The sequence below is a fragment of the Nymphaea colorata genome, chromosome 10 (genome assembly GCF_008831285.2).
Source record: "Nymphaea colorata isolate Beijing-Zhang1983 chromosome 10, ASM883128v2, whole genome shotgun sequence".
NCBI classification, from domain to species: domain Eukaryota; kingdom Viridiplantae; phylum Streptophyta; class Magnoliopsida; order Nymphaeales; family Nymphaeaceae; genus Nymphaea; species Nymphaea colorata.
Window position 1 is genome coordinate 13,751,669 of NC_045147.1, and position 18,183 is coordinate 13,769,851.

The following is an 18,183-nucleotide window of genomic DNA, read 5'->3' on the forward strand; positions in this document are numbered from 1 at the left end:
TCTAGCACATGCATTTATGGGTCTTCAATCATTTGAGATACATGAACTAAAGATCCAATGACCAAAATTTACATCTTGAATTTCAAACACCTCCGAAGAAAAACTCGGATAAGGATCTAAAACCTTGAAATCTTATTAGATCCTAATATCTCATATCACTTCAAAGCTGAGATATGACGGGCCGTAACATTTGGCATTAGAAATGGTCCATAGGGTCCTACACGTGCGGCCGTGTGTAACTTAAGAAAGATTTATACAAGGGGTTGTTAAGTAATTAGTTATCATCGTTCATATCCTATTTAGGAGAGAAACCAAAACTGCCACGGGACGGTTTGAGATCCGCCAGACCAGAAGACCGGCTTAAAAAAAAAAGGGCAGGTCATGACATTTCTCCTTTCCCTTGCTCCCATCCACTAACTCTTGCTAATTAGAATATACAAAGTAAGACCCAGTTGGAGTTTGACCTTAGTATGGATAAGTTCCACAGGTTTATGGGTCCAATTAAAACTCTGAAGGAAGAGGACATGAAGAAAACCGCAGAGTTTATGATTCCACGTAAACTATACGTAATCTTTTTCAACTAAAATTCTACAATATAAAGATTTAAGGAGAGAATATGAAGACCACCGAATGGTGGGTGCTACAATGCTGCGCAGACTATGATGATCAGAAAGACTAATTTAAGATGGTGTTGAATGAGTGGAAGCCACCAACCGCCCTTTTTCTTATGCTTCACCTGTAGGGAACACTTGGCTAGGTTGATGGATGGTCGCCAACTGGATCAGCACCGGTGATATTGGGTGTCCGATTGGTTCCCTGAAAGTCGCTTTGATGACATGAACCCACTTCAACAATGATCGCATCCACATGCACGGTGGCCGGAAAATACTTACTGTATAAAGGTGCCAAAAGCAACATTACTAGGCTTCGCAGATTCCTTACCAACCAAGTGACACGATTTCTTTTAATGCTCTACCTTTAGCACCATACAAAAGAAAAAGAAGTGTTTCCTCTTTGCTTCTCGCATAATAAGGAGAAGGAGAAAGATTAAAAGGGCCCTCATTATACAGGGGATTCATTATAATGCATTTTCATGTGTAACTTGTTGTTGAATAATCTCAAGCATTAGATGTACTTGCCATATCGGTATAGGACATGCAGAGGGCTTCGTATTTCTCTTACCTTCATGTGTGCTTTATAAAGAGGTGAAAAATCAAGTTACTGTAATCACTTCGATACTTATTTGGAAGGCGTCGAATGATTTCACGATATTGCTTTGATTGAAACATCGTTGTAGTGAATATAATTTGCATACAGAAAAAAGGAGAGTTCATCTACAACAGAAAATACCAAATACATTGCTTTTCTCGACGACAGGATGCAGCGAGAAAAGCATCCTAAGGAGACGATCTCTTTCTCTCTGTTTTCTATCGGTTGTTTTCTATCTGTTTAGTCGGATCTTGTAAAGAAAGCCACTTCGAGTTACTAACCAGATTCAGATTCGCCATGCAGTTTCGCAACCTGAATTTGAATCTGTGTTTGACATCCGATTAGGATCAGATTTGAGTTTGAAACAACGGAATAAAGTGAATTTGGTAAAGGCTGGATCCAACTGCCAGAATACTAACTCTTTACCATTCGATCACTTTTTTTATAGGGCAAACACTGGATGTCAATATGGATTTGGATTGGATATTTGACCGAACCATTCCCAAAATATATATATATATATATATATATATATATATATATATATATATATATATCCGATGAAGCAATCAGATATGATTTTGATATAACAAATGACATTCGGTTGGATTCACATTTGGATTTGGATCAGATTTTGTATTAAAAAAATATCCCATATCCTACGCTCTTCCATTTTGAAAATTGACCGATGCCATTCAAAATTGAGATTCGGATTAGGTAGTGAATGTAAAAATTGGATACTGATCTAATTGGGATTTTGAAATTGGATTTCGAATTTGATTTAGAAATGACTTTTCTTTGTTCGTATTCAAATCCGAACATGTGAATAACCAAAAAAGCAGATATGCTTAAGAGTACATTTGATTCCAATCTAATCCATTGACACCCTTTTATGAGGCCCTACTAAAAGACATATATATATATATATTTCAATGCACAAACACTGTGTGTGTACGCGTGTATGTGCGTATGTGTGTGTGTGTGCAGATAAAAGTGTGACCTAACTTCGGTCGACCGCATTATGTAAAGATGCCGAAGATAAACTATATACCATATATCTGTTACAACCAGTTGCTGTTAAAGATGTAAATTTTCTCATCGAATTCAACCACTTGTATTCGGATTTGAATCGAATGTCATATCATATTTGCAACCATTGGCTTCCTCCTTGTACCTAAGCTTTAACAATATTTGTGACCACTTACGAACAAACTAATACCAGTTTTGACAGAGAAGATGATATTAGTTGTTCATGGTTGCTAGCTCAGCTATGCTACAAGCATGCAACTTTTTGGAAAGTAAAATAAAACAATAAGTGGTGAAAGCCCTCCAAGGGAGAAGGATATCTTTTTATTGGAATCGGCATGTGAATGTTATTGGTTCGCAACGAGCCAATGGAACAAGCATCTTCCTTTTCTTTTCTATCTTCAAACAATGGATTCCAATCTTTTTTCTAATACATCATTCCTCTCATCTATAGCAAGCTGGGAGATTCAAGTTTTCATGGCGGTTAATGCCTTGATAGTTTTCGTCTCAAAATCTTGGCCAAATTTCATGAATTTGACTAATTGAATTAGATTTCGACCGTATCCTGAATGTTATGGAAAGGTTAGGATTAATTTCTTGAAAGGTGAAGACTGTTTTGAAAGGTCAATACTAATTTATATGTCATCCGATCTTTTAAAACCAAATTCAAATCTCACAAGTACAAGATTCCATACACACATACATAAATACATACACGATTCCTTTATATCTTTTAAAACCAAATTCAAATCTCACAAGTACAAGATTCCATACACACATACATAAATACATACATGATTCCATTATACCGATTCCGTTAATAATTAGCTAGAATCAAACTACCTTTTTTTTTACCAAATTCACTTTATTAGATTGAAAAATAGATTGACAATCAAATATATCTACCCATTTACAACCATGCATGTAGATGATAAAGGTGGAAGCAGACACATTTTTCAACCAGACTCAACTTTTAATCTCAACATTTTTTTAAAAAAAAAGAAAGAAAGTGAAACTCCATTTTGAGTCGGCAACCATGTGGCTCCTGCATTGAAAGCATTTGAACTATAAGAAATAGGATCAAAGACTGAGACCAAGAAAAGAATTCGAATTTATGCAGTCGGGCCCATATGTTTGCGGTATGACATGCTTCGTGATTTCATTCTCAACATCCCACCAGATAAGGAAGGCGGGCTTCATGACTTTAATTTTTTTTTCTTCTTAAGGGAATATGTCATTCATGTGCATGAACGAGAAGAAATATGAGCTTGATATCATGTCATCTAGGGCCCATTCAATTCATTCAGCACCATGCTATTGCCCCTATCGTAACGGCTGAGGGCAACCAAGTGTGCACGCTTGGAATAAAATAAACAACAAGTGAGAAACATCCCGTTGTTATTAATATTATTAATCACCTCTTCCTGGTCGCCCCTCTCCTGGGCTTTGAACTACATAATTTACAAAATACAGTCGATGGTTTTAGTTAATATTTCCAGTTCTTTGCTCGTGAACAGTAATGTATTTGGAAAGGGCACCTTTGAGGTACTGAAGCATCCCTATGGTTATATATATATATATATGTTTCAACTTCTCACAATATATAATTAGGGTAATATGTTTTGCTGTTTTTTTTTTAGCTTTTTTTTTTATTTGTTTACGTAAACCAGACCTTAGCGACATGCGGGATGTGGTGAGATTTGATAATGCTTTTTTCATAATGAGTAGGTCCCGGAGGTTTTTTTTTTTTTTTTTTATGCTGCGGATAACAAATATCCGGTTATATTCCATTCTCTTCCATAAAATTCATATAAGATGCCCTCTCGGTGGGGAAGCAATGGTTTATTTATTTATTATTTGTATTATTTTATCAATTTAATGTGTGATCTCTTGAGTGGTTTTGAATGGAATGGCCATATGTCCAGGACTGGCAGGCAGACCTCTGCGTGTGCACATCATAATCTCAGCCACCGCCACCAGTTGAGGGTGGGATCAAGATACCACATATCTCTACCTTTTATCCTATAAAATAGGCAATATATATATATATATAAGAAAGAGAAAAAAAAAAGCTTCAGCCTCACGCATATGCAACAATTAAAACATCTTTTATTTATATATATATATATATATTAGCCACAAATACCGTTTTCAGATTTTAAATGGTAATGTTTTTTTTAGGGCATAATAAGAAAATTTTGGTAAATATTTATAAAAAATTAAAAACCTTAAAAATTGGAGAAAAGTTAAATAAAAGAGAAACTAATAAGACAACATAAAAAAAATAAGCAACAATCTGAAGTTAGAAAATGAAAAATGCAGTTTGACATTAAATAAAAAAAAAACTTGAAAAAACGCCTAAAATGAAAAACAAACTAAAAAAGCTAGTTTAAAATTCTTTTTTTTTTGTTCATTTTAGATTTTTCTTTAAATAGCATTTTTTGCAGCTTTATTCGACTGACTTAGTTTTAGCATTTTTAATGCATTTTTCGGAAAAAACATATTTTTGTGATTATGACATATATATATATATATATCTTGAAATTGAAATGGCGTGTGGCTATAATGGAAAAGCATCGTCACCACGGCATCAAGTGGAAAAGACATATCTCGAGAAGTCTGGAACCAAGTTCAGAAATTAACAAATATGCCCCTTTGTTTTTCGTTTATTCCTTTATAGCTTGGGATAAGGCATAACTTGCCATGACACCTCCATTTGAGGTGGTAAGGTAATGGTTGGCTCGCAGCATGTGTGAGGTGAAATCCACTTCATCTCGTTAATATCTTCTCAATTAAAGTGTCCCACATCTACTATTTGCAGTCCACAAGAATAATACTTACATGAATCAAAGTGATGCCTCCTGATTAGTTTTTACAAATCTAAGTTCAGATCAGGCCGAATTGATTTTTGGGATTGGATGTTTATCTTGTATCGTGTCCTTTTCAAAAGCATGACTTTTTAGTTCATTGGCCGTGATTGGCAGATCCATCTTCACATTTGAACTCTTAAAAGCAAATCCCATCTGTATCTTGCTTCAACCAAGCTGTCACTGCAAGGTCCATCCATCTGGAAAATCGAATTCAAAGACAATCGGTTTCGAATTAATTTCCTTTATCTTATCTGGACTCATTTGAAGGTCAATGATTAACATAAAGCACTTTACTGATGAATTGGAAAATAAATGCTCAGAGCAAATGTTCAGGTGAACCATTATTATTATATCAACATCAGTCAGGGCAACAAACTTTGTCCGGACGATAAAGAGAAGAAGAAGAAGAAGATTTCTCATTAAATTTTTGGAATAGCTTTCGCTTTCGCGCTGCTATAAACGATGATAAGGTGTCAGTGAAGGAAGAAGGAACCCACGGGCTTCTTCAATTTCTTCACTAACCTGTGGGCACAACCAACCTGTGTGTGCCGCCAAACGGCCCTACAGTGGTGGCCCTTTCGTCTTCAACACGGGAAAAGTTTTTCTCTTTTTTTCTTCTAAAAAATCGTTTCGTTAGGGATCCACTTGTTCGCAATAATGCCAACAGGCAGCTTTATTCTTTGCATTATTTGAAATTGCCGATTCTGCTGTTTGAGTGTTCGTTCTAAAATCGTGTGAGAAAGTCCAACTTCTCCATACTTAGATTTTAAGGTCTAAGTCATCAAATCTATTTTTTTTGTTTTAAGAGATGTAGCTAGGGATGTCAATATATCCGATTTGAATCGGATATCCGACCGATCAGATCCAAAAAATCGAATATGGATAAAAATTTAATATCTGATTAAGAAATCGGATCGGATTCGGATTTAATAAATGACATCCGATCGGATTCGGATACGGATATACATCAATATCGGATCGGATTCGGATTGGATTAACTTTTTCACAAATATCCTCTATCTAATACTTGAAAAATGGCAAAATCCGGTTCAAAATTCGGATTCGGATTCGAATATAAATATAAAAAACGGATTCGGAGCGGATTGTAAAATTGGATTTCAGATTCGGATATGACTTTGCTTTATTCGAATCTGAATCTGAATCCGAACATATGAATATCCGAAAAAACGGATATGATTAAAGATATATCCGATCCGTTGACATCTCTACATGTAGCATAGTGGATCGGGTGGATGACCATTACAATGCATCTCATGGGCTCGAGTTTTTGTGAAATACAACTTTCCCGACCTTATAAACAGCACAGCAGGATCACGACAGACATTGTAATTGACATATCCGTCATAAAAACACCAGTACCAGTGGCAAAAGCAAAGTTTTATTTGACATATGGAGAAGGGAACTTTATCAAAAAATTAACAACTTTTGGACTGTTTAGTATTTCTAGAAAAATGTGGGTGGTTAAATGTAACTCTCTGCCCAGGAAGGAGTCCACTTCATATATATGTTGTTGATGTGGATCCAAATGGACAACAGCATGCATCCATCTCCCTGCCCCCGCCATGATTAGGACCGGAGAATTGTCTTTCCTCCTCCGATTGAAACGTGTGAAACCAACAAACAGATAAGTAGGAAAGTGTTTCCGCCGTTTGCGTGGGGAGTCCGCGAGACTTTCTCACCTTCGCAGCACAGTCCTTTGCAACCCCACACCGACTTCTGCACTGATGGACCCACAGGGCCAAAGAATTCCCAGACCAAGAGAGACGAGAGGATTAGTTTATAAAGAAAAAGCGCATCCAAATGTAATTATACAAAGCAAACAAAAGCACATGGGAGGGACCTTTTTCCTTACGGAACTTTCAGAGAAAGTGAATGGAATTCAATCCCAGTGCAAAGCTTCGATTATTGGGTATTGCACTCAAACTGCAAAACCAACACATGCATGTTCTAACATGGAGGTGCTGTGGACTATATTCGAGATACGTTTGTTGACAGAGTAGAAAATGCAAAAGCTGCAATGAACTCACCTAATTTTCTCAAGTTAGCTGAAACTTTGTCTCAGTAAACAGTGTTTCTGGTAAAGCTGTTTGTGTCATATAAAGAACCTCTTTCAGGCAGCCTGCAGAGTCAATAATGTACTTCAATCTGTCGCCAAAACCCAGTTTTTGTAAGTACTCGCACATGGTTTTGCTGGTTTCAAGCAGCAAAAGGTTTTGGAGAAGATACCTAAGTGGCGGTGTTTCATCATGAATCTACCTAAAAAGTGAAGTTGATTCACAAAAATATTACATTTCCTGAATTTGCATCGGTTTTAGTAGTAGATTCACGTGATAATAACAAAATATTACTGTCACTAAAAGCCTCTCAGGTATTGATGCCGAGCTGCCAAAGATGCCAAGTGAATTTCAATGCATTTTCTAAACATAAACTAAATATAAGAACTCACCTATATAATTATATTGCTGCTACCTAATAGCTTTAGGTATGAAGTGTTTTTGAGAAATATTGGTTCAGAAAATGTAAGGACTATGTAGAGCGATGTGCACGTCATTCAATTAACTCAATCGACAGTTCATAAGTTATTATGTACAAAGGTAAATTTACCCTTGGAAAAAATAACTTTACATGACATATCAGGATTTCTCATAGTTTTCATATTTACTCGATTGACATAGTATATGTTCCATAAAGTTTTGGCACTTTACTTTTCCATGCCACATGAAATATCAAGGCATACATATATGTTCCACAAACATAGGTCAATATTTTTCATATAGAACTCAATTAAGTTATTTTATCTTTTCTCCAATAAAGAGACCTGCATGCATGTGGTTGGTTTTACTATTTCTTACATTGTAGGATCACTGTATCACCTTCCCAATAGTTGGAAACTTTGAAGCAAAGGTTCTTGAATTGAATCTAGGGGCCTTTACTTTACTTGGACAAGAACGACAACCAATCATGATATTTTAATAACGCGGCTACCCCATCCTTGTGGGCCACTTCTCCCACCAACTATCATACTTTTTATGGGGCATCTCATTTTTCTTGTGGTTTAATTTTGAACAAGATATGCACAGATATTGGAGCATATACATGCACATACGAGATATTCGCATCGCCATATCTTGACATATAGATTCACATTATTCGTATTATCTCTAGGCTAGTTTTTGGTTCACAATGGCTTGTTGTTGGAACAAGAATCGGGCCACCCCACTTGAAAGTGGCTTGCAATACCTCATCTTATCTAGAATTTGATTCCTTTTGGCCGACCTCAAGCCGGATATCTAGGGGAATTGTGGTTCTGATTCTTGTTCAATTACTACCAGGGCGGGAGGGGCGGGGGCTGCCTTGGAGAAAAAAAAAATTACATTGAAAAAATCAAATTTTTTTAGTTTGGTCCGGCCATCGTTCCTCTTGGCCCTACCCGTCGCTCCTCTTGGCTCGACCCGTAGATCGGGTGACCCACCCGTAAAAAAAATTCTGGTTCCGTCCCTAATTACTACAAAGATGATGTCCATTCTGCAATTCAGTATAATAAAAAATGACAAAGCCCTCAAATCAGATTCAACCATACTTTAGGGGATTCTGCGATTAGATGCTGCCCATCTGCCAAGATCTTTATCTTCTTTAAGAAGGGAACTGAGAATTTGAAAAAAGTGTAGATCATGTTTATGATAACGGGTCAATCTAGTAGATTACTAAGGAGGAGTTTGGATGGTACCCTCTTATTTTTTTAATTTGTTTTTGAAAACATAGTTTGCAGGTTTGGATGACCAGCTAGAAACCAAGCTTTCACTATTTAAAATCATGTTTTTGGTGAAAAACTTGGGGGTCTAAGGTTTTTGATGAAAAACTTGTGGAAATACTGTTTTCTAAAAACTAAGTTTTTATAAAATAACATTTTCTTGTCTTCCAAACACTTTCTGCAAACCTCCAAAACCAGGCTTTGAAGCCCCTAAATATTTTAACAAAGTAACTTAGAAAGAATGTAGATGTTGATGTAAGATTTGTACAGTAAAATAACGTTCCCTCGAATCCCATTCTTCCCAAAAGCCGATGCAATCGTCGGCTCCGATGCCAAACTCCAGAATCTGGACTTTTGGGGCCGTCCTCTTTGGAAACTACTAATTATTAATCGTTGAAAACGTGAATGCGGCAGTAAGAACAGCGGCGCTTTTCTCAAAATATCCTTCGCTTTTCCCTCCCATAGATTTGATGCCAGCACCATTCCAAGAATCCAAGCCAAGTGTTTTCTCTTTCTTCTTTCTTTTCTTTTCTTGTTCAACCAAAACATTTACGCCGTGTTTGATTACCTCAGAACTGTGAATTAGAGATCCACAGATTTCAATGGGGTGAAATCCGTGGATTAGAGATCGGACCACCCCCTGTCCCATCTCTTGCATTGTACAGATCTCAGATTCGTGAGGCTATGGCCGGAGGTTTCCCGGCCCTTTGGAAACCATTAGCAGCAGTGCTGATTTCACAAAAGGAAACACATAGAAACACAAAAAGAGAGAGAAAGAGCCCATCTATATCAAAATTTAGGAACAAGAAGTCCTCTAGTTACAAAAATTTGAGGACAAGAAGAGAGAGACACTCACCTCCAACGGCCGATCCAGACACCGGCTAGTCGATCTCCATCGTCGCGGACTCGCGAGACGATCTCCATCACTTCAATGAGGGAGACAATGAGAGAAATAGAGCGAAAGAGACGTTGAGAGAAACCTCATTTTTTAAACAAGAATTGAAATTTTAGAATTGATAAATGAAATGCATCATAACATGCACCTTAAGAAAAGATGAAAAAAATCTAAAATTTTGGAATCCAAATTTCACCATTTAAAAGTGTAATCATCATATGGAATTTTGATTTAAGTTTGAACCTATAATGCCAAAACCAAAAATTCTTTGTTTGATAACATAATTCCCATTTTATAAAAAATGGAAATTGTAGTTCTACAATTCTAGAATCGTAGCCTCATCAAATACTAATGTTTTTAAGTTAACTTGATTGTGTCATCCAGATGCAATTACAAAAATTGTAGAATTTTTTCTCTTTTAAAGTCGAGTCATTCATTTGATTGTTAGTATCTTTGCAACAACATTGTCTAGTCTACGGTTTTAATTGGACCGCTCAAACATAGAATCACTTGATCTAAAATTCTAATATGAGATGACAAACATGGTTTGATCTTCTAAATGAAAGATTCGAACTCTTCGATGTTGAAACAACTCCATCGTATACCTACTATCCATAAGAATTCAAAAGTATGAGAAAAAGGATCAACTAGATAGACATGAAGTCGAGTAAAATGAAGCTGTACAACCAAACACGACATGACAAAGTATGTACACCAATATCTGATCTATTTATATCCCAGTATCATAGTCCACGGTCCTCCTGCTATTTTAATGCGTGGATAAGAACGCATAAAGAAAAAGATAGGGGGGAGGAGCCTTAGAGCTCTTGTCAATTCCTTTGACTACCAACTTCAGTTACATGAAATAAAATTATTGGAGCAGGCCTCCAAATAACTACCCTTATTGGATTAGATACTTTAATAGATGTACACTTTTATATCATAATGTTAGTGGATACCCTTTCGAACTAAAGAAGAGATACTAGGTCCGGTATTTTTTTCCCCTTTCTTTATTAGCTACGATCATATTTGGGATAACCTTTTACAAATTCAATCCCAAAGAGCGCTCAGTTGTGATGATAAATCACATATATATTTAACAGATGTCTTTTTTCCCTCCTTTCAATAAAAAATTTTACATCCATATGTTCCTAATTTTGAATTTTCTGTCCTAACTTAACCATCTAGCCATCTCATTAACATTAATTTGATGCTACAATTTAACAACAACTTTCTCACTTTAAGTTACCAAGCACAACAATGTAATTACATGAATATGACTACTTTGTACACACAAATTAAGAGAATCTAACTCGTGAGTACCTCATTGCTAAATGTAAATGGTTTGATGTTTTGAGTTCACATCTACATCTACTGGTACTGCTCAAAAACCTAAGGTGGTAGCCATTAATTTTTAGATATTATCAAGAATTTTATCAGTTATATTAATATTAAATAAAAAAAAGCAAATTCTTTACAAAATAAATCGTGCTGCCCTATTGATGCCATTAGGGGGCTGTACGTTGAAATGCAACACCGAAATCACGAAGATCAAGGTGTACGTGCACCAAATGAGGTTCTTTAATGTTAATGCATTTGGGGGGGCAAAATCGGCATGTGCACCGATTTCCGCATATATATTATATATGAAAGGTATGTTGGCCACACAGACCATCGCATGAATCTAATACAAGTCAAAAGCGACAAGAACTTTGGAAGAAAAGTTGCCCACAGTTTTTTAGCGTGTTTGCTTAACAACATGACCCTCCCGTGGCAAACAGCATGTCTCGCCGGCGTCCGCCAATCCGACCACTCGGCACATGGGCTTCACTCCTACATTCAAACACTTTCTCAAGGTTTGATGTATGAGAACGTGAAAATTTCAATATTTTTAAATTTAAAACTAAAATATTTTTATTTTTTTAGTATTGATTCAAGGTCACTAATTTCATACTAATATTGGAGTTATTGTTTGCAGAAAAATGTGACATAATGATGCGCCTTTAACTTTGCTTTATAGGTTGATGTTAAAGCCCGGGCTTGCCAAACGCGGAGCTTTATTTATGAGTTAGAACGAGAGCCCGCTGCGAACTGATCATTTGAAAATGAAGGTCCTTGCAAGTTTGATAATGTTCATTGAATACATAAATATAAAATGTATGTGGTTAATATGCCGGCAATCAGCTAATTTATAACATCGTCAGTCTCGTTTTCTGTAAAGTTTTGGTGGGACAGAATCTTTCGAAAGCATTTTGTCGAGAAAAAAAAATTAAGAGAGAGAGAGGGAGAGAGTAAATCTTTTAAACCATCGATAAGAAAATAAAGAGTTCATATGCAGCTGATATGAAAATAAAGCAATTTCATAATTCCAAAAACAATGGTGCTGTCAAATCGTTAAATTTGTTGCTTTATTTTGGCGTCAAATTGAAAAGAAAAGGTGATATTTGTTATTGTGGTTTATGATAAGCAAAATCGCTTTAAAAAAGCAACGACGGTGCATTGCATGACACGCAACAACGGTGTGGATTCTATCCTATCACAGTGAACTGTTGTAAAAGGAAAAATAAATGTTAGAAAAGCACGTCTATGATGTACTAAAGTGTGAAATGATCGAGAATCACATAAAAAGAAAACCTTATCACAAACACCGACTGTAGTGAAGATGTGACATAAAAAGCTGGCTAAAGCGCGTATGTTTTTATCGTATATAACCTTTTCTTTAACTAGTTTTATATATACATATATCACGTAAAGATTTATTTCCAATTTCAACTTTAAAATGAGAATTTTCATGCGTTAAATAAAAAGAGAAGCTCGTGGTTCTTTTGAGATTTTTGGAGACCCTTTCGCGCTATATTTGAGAAACGGGCGGGGGGTCGTGGCGCTAAGACAACCCTCCTGGACCAGAGGCAGTTTTCAGTGAGTCGAGAAAGGAAGGGCATTTTCGTCTCGAGAATTTCCGCCCCGTGACCACGTCGCCTTTAAATCGCCGATCCGGAGTTCCTTGTCCCCGCGGAGTTGCAGGGGCTCGGCGTCTTTGTCCTCTTTTACTGGCGATAGCCGGTGGTGTCGGGGGCAGAACGGGTCGCCGATCTGTCTGTACCGGCAAACCATCCCGCTATTTAAACGGTTGGGAGGACGACTGCTGAGACACAGGGAAAGTATATATGCTCAGCCCCTTCTGATTTCTCTTCATTGCCGGAGGAGTCGTCGTTGGAATGTTTTCTATTCTGAAATGGTGAGTGTCCGAGTTACCGGGCTAATCCCGGAAGCTCCTGATAATCTCCGCCACAGGCTTTATATGGGATCGCAAACTCTTCGTTTTCTGCTTCGCTTCGTGAAACTAGTTTTTTCTAGCTGATGGGTCTTTCAGATTCCTATTTGGTTTTTTCTTCTCTTTATTCTGGGCCAGAATAGATTTCTAGTGTTTTTCCGGCCTGGAGATTGGTTTTTCTCCTGCTGGGATCTGGATTTTTCGTTCATTTTTTATTTTCCCTGGACTGTAGAGAGAGAGATATATATATAGCATCTGGTGGCGTATAGACGGTGAATTTTGAGTGATGGAAATGAGTCTAGAATGCAAGTTTGGTTTTGCTTTCTAGTTGCGGTATTTGTTGCTGGTTTTTTGTTATTTCTGGGGGTGTTCTTTCTTTTTTTTTTAATGTTTTTAAGAGTCTCCTTATTTGGTAGCATGAACGGTTTGTGGTATGTTTGAACGAGGCGTTGACATCGTTGGGTGGTTTCAGAGGAGGAGATTCTTTTTATACGACTGTATGGAGACGGGGTGTATGTTTTTCCTGTTCTGTGTCAGTTTTGCGAGAGAGAACAGTTTCACGAGAGAGAATTTGTTGATATATATCAACAGGAGGAAGAAGCAAGTCGAGCGTAGACTGTTCATTTGTCCTAATTCAATGGTATAGGTTTGTTTTTTCCTGACTACCAACGACTTGGCTGTCTCTGGTTGAATGCAGAGCAGATTTTAAGTTTTTGTTTTGGCCGTTTTAATTGTTGGGAATCGAGCAGATTTTAAGTTTTTATTTTGCCCGTTTTAATTGTTGGGAATCTTGTATGCCATTGTACTTGAGGAATTCAGAGGGACTGCTAATGATGGTCACCATGGTTAATGGTCGAATTCAGGTTGTAGGTTCCAGTCTTGTAGCTACTCTTTCATCTACTTGCGACAACCTGCTGAAGGGAAGGAACAGACATCCATCCATCTGTGATTCGTCTGAGCCTTCTGTATCCTGCACCACTTTCAACATTCTCGCTCCTATATACAAGCGGCTTGGCAGCGAGGTGAGGGAAAAAAGTGGCACCATTTCAATTTTTGTTTTCTGTGATTTCTCAGAGTATAGTTCGTAGTTTGTACTAAAGCAAATTTTGTAATCGGTTATGTCCTTTTTTGGGTGATTGAAACAGACCTGCCGCGAAAGTGAATTCAGAGACTACTGGTTTACACGAAATCAATCCATATTAGATCGGTTAATTTTCGAAAGATCATCAATTATATGTTTACAGGTTGGTGTGCATACTTTACGCTCTGTTTTGTGTGTGTGTGTGTGTGTGTGTGTTTCTTCTTCATGTTGGTTGATTTATTGTCTATATCTGATGAACTTGATTATGTCTCTGTGCAGGAATTTTGGGTTGGCAATGAGGAACTTGTCGGTATGTATGAGAAACGGTTGGGAGAAGCTGGTTATATCAGTTACAAACTTGCAAGAACCAATAATCGTGGGGATGGTGCGTGTTCTATCCAGAACTGATTTCCTCATTATTATTTTACTGGTTATTGTCGGGGCAGGAGCATGTTTGGATAATCATGTGAAATTTCTCATCTTTCAAGTTCAAAACAGAAAACTATAAATTCCACGCTATCACTGTGTGTCTATCAGTCACCTTGACTTCGACTTTTATACATATTTCTTGCGGATCAAAGTGAAGATTGTAAGTTGTACCCCCAGACTTTTCCAGAATACGGCCTTCGTGAGAGATTCTTAAACGTTTGATTTTCTGTTTCAATGTGAAGCGTATCGCCACAAACGGTTCAACCATTCCTTTCAAAGAAGCAATCAAAGAATCTTCCTCCAGTTTCTCTGATTCTTCGTGAGAAAGTGTGGAGTAATTTGTTAGGTTCAATTTTTGTTAGAACCACGTCTGTTGACTGAATGTTGACCTTGAATTTGTCTACACTACGGATATAAATTTGCACACACGCAAAGAAAAGGAATAAGTAGAACTTCATGCTATCTATGTTTTGGAACTTATGTATTTTGTTTAGGAAGTCATTGCTGGTTTAGGTGCTTGAAATGTCAATGTATGTGAGTAATTGGTCTGTCGTTTGATTCCACACTGAAGATGCCGTGCCTGCAGTTTGTTTCTTATGCATATTGAAGTCAGAAAACATGACACAAATTCTTTTGTTACTGATTATATCTGTTAACAGATCATTAGGCAATCGACTTTGAACAGTAATGTTGTGCAATTTCGATACTGGAACTAGTCCCCCATCTTCCAGACGGCCTTCTGGGGCTAGTTATATCAGATTTGGTATGAGAAGAATTAATCTATTGACTACAAAATAAAGTTATTTCTTTTGTGAATGCACTAGTGTGCACCTCCTGCAAATGCATTTCTATGTCCCTCTATATAGGAAAAAACATCTCATAGGGATTCTGTTCAAGTTTTGGTAATCGTGCTCTGCTTGACAGGACGTCTGTCGACTGGAGTTGTATGTTCTTTATGAGCTGCTAAACTCGGTACAGATAGTAACTTCTGTAAACTTTTATCATCTTGGCACGAAAAGGTTCTCATCACTTTTCTTCTCCATGATTATCCAAGTGTTGGACAAACATTCTTATCATAGGATGTTTCCTGTTCTGTGCAGGGCTATTGACTGCAATTCACAAGGATGCTTTCACAGTTGTTAACGATCGTGAATTGCTCTTCAATGACTGTGGGGACCGTGTTGCGCAGCTTTTGCATGTTCGATCGGTGATTCCTTTTTGGCAAAATCAAAATGACGATATTCAGCAAGAAATTCTCATTGTGAATACCCATTTACTCTTTCCACACAACTCGTCCCTCTCTATTGTAAGGCTTCATCAGGTATGCTGCTTATCCTTGTCCAATGGATTCACTTTTTTATATAATTCTTGTGACTGATTCCATGGTTACCTACACTTAATAGGTATACAAGATCTTACAGTATGTGGAAGCTTATCAAGAGATGTATATGCTTGACCCTGTGCCTGTCATCCTGTGTGGGTAAGTATTTTTTCCTGTGATACTGTTAACATCTTCCTTTCATAATGCTACTTTGGTATCTTTTCTTATTTGAACCGGTTTGATCAGTGACTGGAACGGTAGCAAGCGGGGACATGTATACAAATTTCTTAGGTCCCAAGGATTCATATCATCTTATGATACAGCTCACCACTACACAGACAGTGATGCAGATGCTCACAAGGTCGTTACACTTCTAACACAGATTTACATAGTTGGTGTTAAGAGTAATACCAGCTTTATGGGGTCCTTACCAATTTTCCTTGCGGATGGCAGTGGGTTAGTCACCGGAACCATCGTGGCAACATTTGCGGTGTGGACTTTATATGGCTTCTAAATCCTGACAAATGCAGAATGCCATTGAAGACAAGCTGGAACGAGTCTGTGTTTGGAATAATTAAGGTACAGACTTTCTATTTATCAGTCTTGCTTTCTTATTTGTCAATCACTTCCACCGATGCTAGCACCCATTTGGGAAAACAAGGCATGTGTACATGCAAGTACGCTGTGAATGCCTTTACATTTTGATCTTTATATACCTACGAGTTAGTCCAGCATTAGAAACTGCATGCCTTAGACGTAGCAAAATTTACAGAGATTATTTTCCAACGTTACCTGGACATTTGTCCATATCTCTCATAGATAAAAATACCCCGATGGCAGCATGTCTGTGTGCACGTGCAGAAATTGATCTTCCTTTCTCTCTTTTACACACACACACACACATAATGCTTTATTCGTTTCTATGAGCTCTTCTATATGTTGCATTGAACTAGGTTACTTTTTTTCTTTTCTGCAGAACCATCTACGTCATATGTCAATGACAGAGAACGATGCCTTCGACTTTCTCAGGGCCAGGAGCTATAATAGCGATTACATTACCTACCCTGGATTTTGTGAAGGTCTTCAGCAGGTTGGTTTTCTCCTGACTTATTAGATATCCATCTGGTTCTAAAATAATTCTGCTTTGACATTTGTCTGATGACTCTGATGTATCCAGTTGGGTCTTACTAAAGGCCTTGCCAACGAGGAATTAGAAGATTTGTGGGCTCAGGCTGATGCAGATGGAAACGGATTACTTGACTATGAAGAATTCCAGGTAAATATATATCTTTCTTGCATACCCTGCTTTTACGTTTCAGACTTTCAGTTGCCAGATTTTGCCATGGACAGTCCGGCTTTTGGTTACCTTTTTGCAAAAAAGTATAACCACTTAAATAAGCAGTTAAAAGGACTTGGCAAAGGAATTAATACATTTCTTGGCTCTCAACAAAATGATCAAAGATCAGCATCCGTAATCATGTGCAGAATTAACCAAAGAGCCATGAAAGTTTGTGTTGAACTTGCAATGGAATTAATATATTTCTTGGCTCTCTCAACAAAATGATCAAAGATCTGCATCCGTAATCATGTGCAGAATTAACCAAAGAGCCATGGAAGTTTGTATACTTAGTGCCAACTGTTCTTAGCAATATATCTACAGGCTGTGCCGTTACTGGTTTGAAGACCAAATCTGATGAATATTTTTTTCTTTTCCTTTCTTCAAGAGAATTTGGCATCCACTGCCATCGGAGCAGCAGGAAGATAACATGGATAGATGCAAGAGACCTGGCAGCATGGAAGAGCCTGTTGTCGGCTGTTTTGACGTGAAGAATGCGGTACTCTTTCCACCTGAGGTAGAAAAAGGAATGTGGCCGGAGAACTACTCCCTTTCCGATCATGCTCATCTGACCGTGGTGTTTTCTCCGGCGAGGATGCCATGCTCACAACCAATATGTTAGATAACCACAATTATACATGTTTTAACTGATTTTGTATGCTCGATTTTTTGTAAATCTATAGAAATCTGAGCATTGATACAAAGATGAAAGGGAAAAATGAAAAGGTACGGGGCTTCCCATCCCCTCCACTGGTTTTGTCTCAGCGTATAATCTAAAAGGCCTTGCAACTCATCATAATGATGACATGTGAAACTGACCCTTCACAAGACCGTTGTCATAAAAAGCTTATATTGCAAGTTGGGTAGTTCAGTTTGAGACGTTCTTGGTCAGATAATAAAAATTGCTCTTCATGTTTTCCAATGTTGTTATCCAATCAAGCACTATTAATCCTATACTAGAAGATGCATT

General features: G+C 37.4%; 1 protein-coding gene across 1 annotated transcript; it reads left to right on the forward strand.

Annotated features, from left to right (window-relative positions):
- The first annotated feature begins 12,775 nt into the window (after positions 1-12,775).
- LOC116263191 (uncharacterized calcium-binding protein At1g02270) lies at positions 12,776-17,970 on the forward strand. Its single transcript, XM_031642820.2, has 11 exons — positions 12,776-13,010; positions 13,910-14,068; positions 14,192-14,290; positions 14,407-14,512; positions 15,657-15,877; positions 15,960-16,036; positions 16,124-16,238; positions 16,331-16,456; positions 16,854-16,967; positions 17,055-17,153; positions 17,602-17,970. Exons 1-11 carry the CDS (start codon positions 13,008-13,010, stop codon positions 17,833-17,835), a joined length of 1,353 nt encoding a protein of 450 aa, XP_031498680.1. The 5' UTR covers positions 12,776-13,007; the 3' UTR covers positions 17,836-17,970.
- The last annotated feature ends 213 nt before the right edge of the window (positions 17,971-18,183 follow it).

Coding starts and splice junctions, on each gene's coding strand:
- LOC116263191 (XM_031642820.2), top strand. Junction 14,513..15,656: donor AACCAATAATCGTGGGGATG/GTGCGTGTTCTA, acceptor TGTTCTGTGCAG/GGCTATTGACTGCAATTCAC. Junction 15,878..15,959: donor CTATTGTAAGGCTTCATCAG/GTATGCTGCTTA, acceptor TACACTTAATAG/GTATACAAGATCTTACAGTA.